General features: G+C 37.3%; 1 protein-coding gene across 1 annotated transcript; it reads left to right on the top strand.

Moving 5' to 3' along the window:
• The first annotated feature begins 498 nt into the window (after nt 1–498).
• Nucleotides 499–8,248, top strand: LOC118556470 (cytochrome P450 2J2-like). The gene is made up of 9 exons (XM_036141397.1): nt 499–733; nt 1,738–1,900; nt 2,009–2,158; nt 2,333–2,493; nt 2,793–2,969; nt 5,198–5,336; nt 5,675–5,862; nt 6,284–6,425; nt 7,144–8,248. The coding sequence occupies exons 1-9, from the start codon at nt 533–535 to the stop codon at nt 7,317–7,319; spliced, it is 1,497 nt and encodes a 498-aa protein (XP_035997290.1). The 5' UTR covers nt 499–532; the 3' UTR covers nt 7,320–8,248.
• Nucleotides 8,249–8,407: the final 159 nt, after the last annotated feature.

Here is an 8,407-nt window from a genome sequence, read left to right as displayed (position 1 = left end):
AAAAAGAGGAGACAAGGAAATGTAAAAAAAAAAAAAACAAAGGCTTGAATAAGGAATATGCAAAAAAAAAATGATATGCATTTCTCGATGAAAACACACATATAAAAAAAAGGAAAAACAAAATATATTCATTTCTTGAAGAAATGAATCATAATCAACACACTTATAAAATATATATAAACAAAAATGTCATAGTAGCTCAAGCAGTATGTTGCCTTTACCATTTGCCTTAAAGCTTAAGCATAGATGAAATGTCACACTTTCAGTAGATTTTATTGTAACAACCTTACGCCTATCTGCAAAAAATACTGCATTAAATGTATGACATGTTTTGTACTGGCTTGCCCTACAGGTATAAAAGGTTTAAAGTGGTTTAGTCCTACATTTAATAAATGCCAATGCAGATTAAGACATCTGCACAGCGAGGGAGAGATGCTTTTATTTTGAAAACTGGCTGTGCTCAGCAGCTCAGTATTTCATAATCCACCTGGACTGAACTGAAGCTGTGTTAGCGGAGCGCAGTCTTGGGGAAATGGAAGCTTTATACAGTCTTCTCGGCTTGGAGTGGTTAGACACCAGGAGTGTTTTAATATTTTTCTGTGTGTTTTTGCTGCTGAGCGATATTTTGAAGAACAGAAAACCAAAAAACTTTCCTCCTGGACCGCAGGCTCTTCCCTTTATTGGAGATCTTCATCGACTCAACCCTGCGAGAATTCACCTGCAGATCACTGATGTATGGGATTATTTATAGGCAACTGTCAACAGGAGCGCTGCGGTACGGCTCTGTCGCGTTTTCTGCCAGGCACCCTATTCCATTAAACGTCTATGCTGTGCATTTATGAGCTTTATAAATTAACAATAAACTGGTCCCGGTGAAATAGAGTGCCTGGCAGAAAACGCGGGGCAGCTTCTCTGTTTTAAAATTCAAATCAGAATAGCTCTACATTTTAAAATCCAGGTGTTCTCAAATGTTTCTGGCCTAAAATGCGCATTCAAGAGTAAAATGAAGGCAAACATGACATATGTTGTAATATCCCTCAAAAGGCACATTTTGGTATCACAGCGGTATACTAAAACACAACTAAGGCATCAATAAAAAGATATAAGTAGGTGCATTAAAAGAAACTAAACTATTTCAATAAAAAAGAAGACAGGGCTTTGCCATAAGTAGAGTCAGTAAAATATCCTGATTTATTGTTGGACTTTACCTTCTGTATGTTACATAATGACCTCATGCTTGAATAGGTACATTTAGAATTTGTTCCAAGTTTTTATAATTGTACCTTATTTATTGAACATTTGTGAAGTTGTTAAATGACAATGTTTCCACAAAAGCAAGTGTTTTCACGAGTATTGAGTTTAACAAGTTTTCTTGATGTTTGTAAGTCAGTTGCAGCTTCTGACATGGTTAGATAAGTGAATAAATAATGAGAAAGGCCAAGTGTGAACTTTTTTTTTGTTACTAGCCAATGGTATAATGATGGCCAAACATATTTTTTAGAACATTTTTCCTTTTCAATTGTGCTCTAATTTATTGCAAAAATATTTTTTATATTAATTTCTATGTGAATTTTTTTTTTTTACAACATGGTGTTGAAGGAAGAAAAAACAAAAACGTTGCTAAATGTTTCAGAAAAGTGATGACTTTACACACGCAGCACCAAGCTTTGATGTCAGTGCAGAACATAATCGCCAATTGGGAATTGACTTAAATGTTAATTTGTTGTCTGTGTTCAGTTTGCAGAGAAATATGGCAATGTTTTCAGTCTTCATCTCTTTGGAGGAAAAGCTGTGGTCATTAATGGATACAAACACGTGAAAGAGGCTCTTGTTGAAAAAGGAGAAGACTTCCTGGATCGGCCCTCCATTCCATTGTTTTCTGAGGTTTTCCAGAACAAAGGTTTTATTTGTTTAATCTACAGTTACCTTTGCTTGTAAAAGCTGTAAATGTTAAGTTGGTGACGACTGTTCTATCCTCAGTGTTAATGAATGTTCCTGTTTTAAAAAGGTATTGTGATGTCCAACGGTTACCCATGGAAGGTACAGAGGAGGTTTGCTCTTCATGCGCTGAGAAACTTTGGTCTGGGAAAGAAGACCATGGAGAGATACATCCAGCAGGAGTGCCAGTACCTCACTGAAGGTTTTGCTGATCAGCAAGGTACAAAATAAGCCATCAACCAAATTTGATTTGTTTTTCAAAAGAATGTGATCTGAGAACATGCTGTCCTCGATTCTCTCTCTACAGTCTTGATTTTTATCCTGTGGTTTTTAATGCTTTCTTTATTTTGACAAATTGACCGCTTTTGGTCTGAAATCTGTTTTGATTTGAAAGGCAAGCCATTTTCTGGTCAGACACTGATAAACAATGCCGTGTCCAACATCATCTGCTGTTTGGTCTTTGGGAACCGATTTGAGTACGACGACAAGGAGTACCTCACTATTCTTGATAACTTAAATGAGATTTTTCGATTACAAGGAAGTTTTTGGGTTCAGGTAATTCTTCTTTTTTTAAACACATGTATTTTACACTATGGACACAGTCAACTAAAATAGTTTCTATTGCCCAGAATGGCAGAAGATCCTAACACAGCTACAAACGTACATTGCTGTTTATACCACTAATCTATATTTATGTCTGTAGTTAGTAAAAGTTTCATTAGAGAATATCATATGAATGTCAGATCAGATCACATGAATATTCATTTTGTTTACTACCAGTTTGCATACAGGATATTACCATCAAAACAATTTATTTCCCCATAAGAAGACATTTTATCTTTTCTGATCTTTAGGTATACAACATGTTTCCCTCTGTGATGAAGTGGCTGCCAGGACCTCATAAGACAATATTCATCCATCTACAGAAGCTAATTGACTTTTTAGAAATTCGGATCAAAGAACACAGAGAGAACCTTGACCCCTCATCTCCAAGAGACTACATCGACTCCTTCCTGATAGAAATGGGAGACGTAAGCATTGGATTCTTTTAAGTAGATGCAGGGGTGGGGCTGGGGGGGGGCAATGGACCCTCTAGAAATCTGATTGTCACCCCCCCCCCCCCCCCCCCCCACACACACACACACACCCAACATGTCACAATGTAGTTGGCACTATTAAACACAAATGGCTGCAATCCAACCAACTAGAGGAAGAACTTTACAGTACATAAAAGTAATTTAGAGAATAAGCTAAGTATCTATCAAAAAATGAAGAACAAATTGCAGAAAAGGTGAGATGTGGAAAAACAGGAAGTTAGTTTTGTAGGATTAAAAAGGCAGGAAACAGAGGAAGCATTTAAGGACACTGGACCTGATTCTCACTATACTTCATGAAACAGGAGAATTTGTTATAATGGTATGTCTAAAATATAAACATGAAAGAGAATTTAGGATGTAAAGGTTTAATGTAGTAAGCACATTGTAAATGAACTTATGGAGCAAACATAGAAATTATTATAAAAAGGATGAATGGAATTACATCTTTCTAGTATTTGTATATACATATAGTGAGGAAAATTATCTTGATCACATATTTCAAATTTTCATACAATATTGTTTTAAATGTTTGTATTTATTGTGATCAAATGTTTTTTTGTCATTTTGAGCATACATTTTGATTGAGATTGCTTTTTGTTTGATTGAATAATCCATCCATCCATTCATCCATCGTCTTCTGCTTATCCAGCTTCAGTAGGGAGGTCCAGACGTCCCTCTCCCCGGCCACTTGGGCCAGCTCCTCCAGGGGAATCTCAAGGTGTTCCCAGGCCAGCCGAGAGACATAGTCCCTCCAGCGTGTCCTGGGTCTGCCCCTGGGAGACCCATTTTATTGAATAAAAAGACAAATTTCCCTCCATCGATATATACACTTGAAGTATAAAATCATCAAGAACCACACTCCAACCAGATGGTGGCAGTAAGGCTCACCTGGTGTGTTTTTTTTTTGCCAACCTCTAACAACTAGGGGATGAACAAAAGGAGCCAGAAAGAATGGAGTCCAAAAGGAATATTAGGAACCGAGGAAATCAAGATTATAAAAGCATTGTTCTGATTTTTACAGAAAAGTAATAAACTAATACATAGAATATATGAGATGAAGGCTGTACTTACCGATAAGACGGCCTCTAGTTCTTCCTGTTTCATTCACTACGGCCCGTCTCACCCGGTTCAGAGATTTGGCAGCAAAGGACGAAAACAATTATCAGAGACAAAACACTTAAAATATACATGTATTTATTACAATTGGAATCCCAAAGAGAGACACACACTTACAACAGTATCATACAGCTCATGTATTATAACCCCAAGTCTCTTCCCCGCTGTTGTAAGCGATTGTCTGCTCGATGCAGCCCAGGAGCCTAATTTTAATAGACTGAGCGGTGAAGTCCCACACACACACTTAGTCTCCAGGCGCTTATCTACTCACAGGCAAAGCAGGTCCGTTCTCCCATGTCAACTTCAGGAACTAACTTTTAATTAATAGCCCATGTGTTTTTGTTTTTTTTAGGAATTAACCAAGATAAACATTAAGAACCATAAAAAAGCTTTCAAACAGTATACCATTTTGAAAGGTTCCCCATAAGACCTCCTGTGCTTCTTTGTGCCTGGTATCTACAAGAGGTTGAATAAATGTATTGCTTTGAGTGTGTCTGCAGGCCCCCATCCCATCTAGGGTCCAAACCACAGTTAGTGATTAGAATTTAGGTAACGTTTACTGCTTTAAGAAAAAAAATACATGATTAACCCAAAAATGATTATATATTTCCATAACACTACACATTCATGTATAGTAGGTGGCAGTATGCACCACTAATGTTGTTTGCATTTCACATAAGAAGAATGATTATGCTGAATTGAAGTGGGCTGCCACCTGTAAAGGAAGCCAGAGGCCCCCATCCACCCTCCCTCTCCTTAAACCCCCCAGATTACATCTGAAGACCCCCTTGGAGTCTTCAGATGTAATCTCAGCTCACACGATGGACATTTACTGTATATAGTAATTTCGTCAAGTAATGAGCAGGAAGTCCAAGTTTTGTCAAATGTCACAAATGACACTGCTGAATTTTGACTATGTTATTATGAGGGGCTCATGTTAAGTAGTGTCACCCCTCCATCCCCAGAAAAGGCCTTAAGGAACCTTTTGCACTTTGTTAGACACAAGTAAAACTTTTTATCAGCAATGTTTCTCATGTCTTTGGCAGAAAGAGGACAAAGATTCTGGTTTTGATCTCTTCAACTTGTCAGCTTGCACTCTGGACCTGTTTGCTGCTGGAACTGAAACCACCACCACTACTTTGCACTGGGGGCTGCTGTACATGATTTACTACCCTGACATACAAGGTGGGTGAGGAACATTCAGTGGACTTTAAATTGGAGTAAAATAGAGTAAGGTGTACATTTTCCCCACTGGACAGACTCACAGTGAGTTGTTCTCCTTTCAAGCTGCTGCATGCCTACTGTTGAATTCTCTCCCATTGTTTTTACGTCATGTGGATTATGTTGACAATTTTAAAATGCAGCTAAAAAAATTTCTATAGACAGGCTTTTAATTTAATTTGATGTCATGTTTTTTTGTGCATTTCCTTTGTGTTTTGTGAAGCAATTTGTGATTTTATATGTGAAATGTGCTTTACAAATAAAATTTTACTTACTGTCTTACTTACTTTTATTTTGTACAGAGCGTGTCCATGCTGAGATCAATGCTGTGATTGGTTCATCCAGACAACCTGCTGTGGCTGACAGGGAAAACATGCCCTACACTGATGCAGTCATCCATGAGATACAAAGGATGGGAAACATCCTTCCTCTCAATGTGGCCCGCATGACAAGCAAAGACACCACCCTGGATAAATACTCAATTCCAAAGGTACATTATTTACTTTGGGCATGATTTAATTTAGGAGCGCTGATTGGAGCGCAGTGTCATTGGTTTTTAACATTGTCTTAACTGATCACACAGGTACAACTTTTTCTCCTGATTGACCTACACAATGAAGACAATAAACCGTTAAAATAATAACTTCTTACATTACATAGAATTTTTACATCTGTAATGACTTTTTAAATATCTCTCTCCCCAAAAATACCCAAGAAGTAGGCTACTGCATAGGTACCCAGTAAATATGCGGGTACTCATTTCTTTTTCTTTACTGATTAAAATTTACCAACAAACTGAGCGGGAAAATAATGGATATTCTGCTGAAGCTCTTGTTTTCTTGTTTGTAACCTCATGGGACTGTGATCATAACAACATGGGTAAAGTCATTTATATACTGTTTTGTTTTCAGGGCACCATCATCATAGCAACACTTCACTCTGTCCTCCATGATGAGTCCATGTGGGAGACTCCACACTCCTTCAACCCTCAGCACTTTCTGGACCAGGATGGTAAATTTAGGAAAAGAGACGCCTTTATGCCTTTTTCTGCAGGTGAGTAGGTTGTTTTGGTCTTTTAAATTCCATTTTTTTTTCTACTTGAGACAATATACAATGATAATTAGTTGAATTGCTTAATATCTACTTGTCCTTATTCAAAAAACAAGGAACAATCAGTGAAAATATGAAAATGAAGGGAAAATAAAATCAGTTGGAGGTTTAAACACTATTTTTTGTTATAAAAAAATTGCTGAAGAAATTTTACGGATTTTGCTGAAGAGCTACTAAAACCAGATTTTATTTTTGTTTTTTTGTTTTTTTGGAGATTTTTCGCGGCTCTAGTGGCTCGCTTTTAAGATAAGATAAGACAAGATAGGCTTTATTGATCTCACATTGGAGAAAAATCACGTCACATCGGCTCAGTAATCAGTAATTATAGGAAGAAGGTGTCAAGTAGGACAAGGTGCATCATATATATACTGTGTGTCCTCGTTATACCATGGATCAAAAAGAAGTACATAAGAAAAATACAAAAAAGAAATAAGGCAGAGGATGTCTTATGTATATTTCCTCGTTTTGTTTGAATATGAAATGGCATTTTTTAAAACAGAGAAAAGTTGACATCTTATTAAGGACTATAAGCATCAAAGGCATTGAAAACATTACTACCAATTCGGACATTGTTACCACAATCTCCTTATTGTCACCTCTCTAAAGATTTGGGCGGGAAAAATCAGTGTAACACTAAGGCGTTGTAATGTGTGTTTCTCAGGTAAACGTGTGTGTCTTGGAGAGCAGCTGGCAAGGATGGAGTTATTCCTCTTCTTCACCTCCCTCCTTCAGAGGTTTAAATTCTCCCCTCCTCCAGGAGAGCAGCCCAGTCTGGAGTACAAACTGGGAGCCACTCATTGCCCCAAACCTTACCGCCTCTGTGCCGTGCCACGTTAAACCAAAAGAAGTGTTGACAGCGCCACTGTGCATCCCTTCTGCTGTTTCTGAACTGAAAGATCCGAGGGGTGCCTAACCTGTTGTTATTACAGCAGTTAAGAGGGAATTTGAATAGTGTGAGATAAGATAAACCTGAACTCTCACTGGGAGAAATGTCACTGATAACAGCAAGTCAGTGGAGCAAAAGTAAAGCCAGGACAGAGTTGACTGATGGTACTCTAATCAGTGTATGATAATAAAGATTACATTATAAATATACAAAGTATTCATACCCCTTAAACATTTCTGCATGTTGCCAGAGTTCAACAATAAAAGAAGCATGTGATGCACTGAAATGAGGAGTTATAATAGATAACACACAGGAAAAGGAAAACTTTGAAATGATTAAATGTAATAAAATCTGAACTTTTGTTTCATTTTTATTTACAAATATGTATGGTCCTGTTAAATGAAAAGCTACAGTTCTACTTCTGTATTAAGAAATCTGCATTTTTTTCTCTGACAAACTTTGAAGATGGAACGAAATATCCTTTATTCTCCCTTAGTGGGGGAAATTCAGGGGTACCAGCAACAAAGTGACAGGCAAAATAACAGCATGCAGATTCACACAAAGGTAAATGTAAAAATACAGAAAATAAGAGGAAAGCTGTTGTGAAATTTAGAGTGTAAGCCAGTGAATGTTTTCAGCTTCAGAGGCAATTTAAATAGTGTGAGATAAGATAAACCTGAACTATCACTGGGAGAAATGTCACTCATAACAGCAAGTCAGTGGAGCAAAAGTAAAGCCAGGACAGAGTTGACTGATGGTCCTCTAATCAGTGTATGAAAATAAAGAGCACATCATAAATATACAAAAGTATTCATACCCCTTGAACATTTCTGCATGTTGCCAGATTTCAACAATAAACTTTACTATATTTTATTCATGATACTTGGGTCTTTGTGTTCTTTATTTTTACATCCTGCTCAAGTTCTCCCCCAGCTGTTTCTTCCCTATTGGTCGCACCTGCTTCTCATGCCCGTCAGTATCATACCATCTCAGCAGATTCCTCCAACATACATTTTTGTTTTGTTTTGTTTTTTTCTTC

Source organism: Fundulus heteroclitus, chromosome 9 (assembly GCF_011125445.2).
Source record: "Fundulus heteroclitus isolate FHET01 chromosome 9, MU-UCD_Fhet_4.1, whole genome shotgun sequence".
Classification (NCBI taxonomy): Eukaryota; Metazoa; Chordata; class Actinopteri; order Cyprinodontiformes; family Fundulidae; genus Fundulus; species Fundulus heteroclitus.
Note: the sequence above shows the minus strand (reverse complement) of the source record. Positions and strands in the feature narration are given on the sequence as shown.

Excerpts from the sequence above, each read along its gene's own strand:
- LOC118556470 (XM_036141397.1), top strand. The coding sequence starts at position 533 with ATGGAAGCTTTATACAGTCTTCTCGGCTTGGAGTGGTTAGACACCAGG. Across the intron at positions 734-1,737 it reads TTCACCTGCAGATCACTGAT|TTTGCAGAGAAATATGGCAA; the intron begins GTATGGGATTAT and ends GTCTGTGTTCAG. Across the intron at positions 5,863-6,283 it reads ATAAATACTCAATTCCAAAG|GGCACCATCATCATAGCAAC; the intron begins GTACATTATTTA and ends TTTTGTTTTCAG.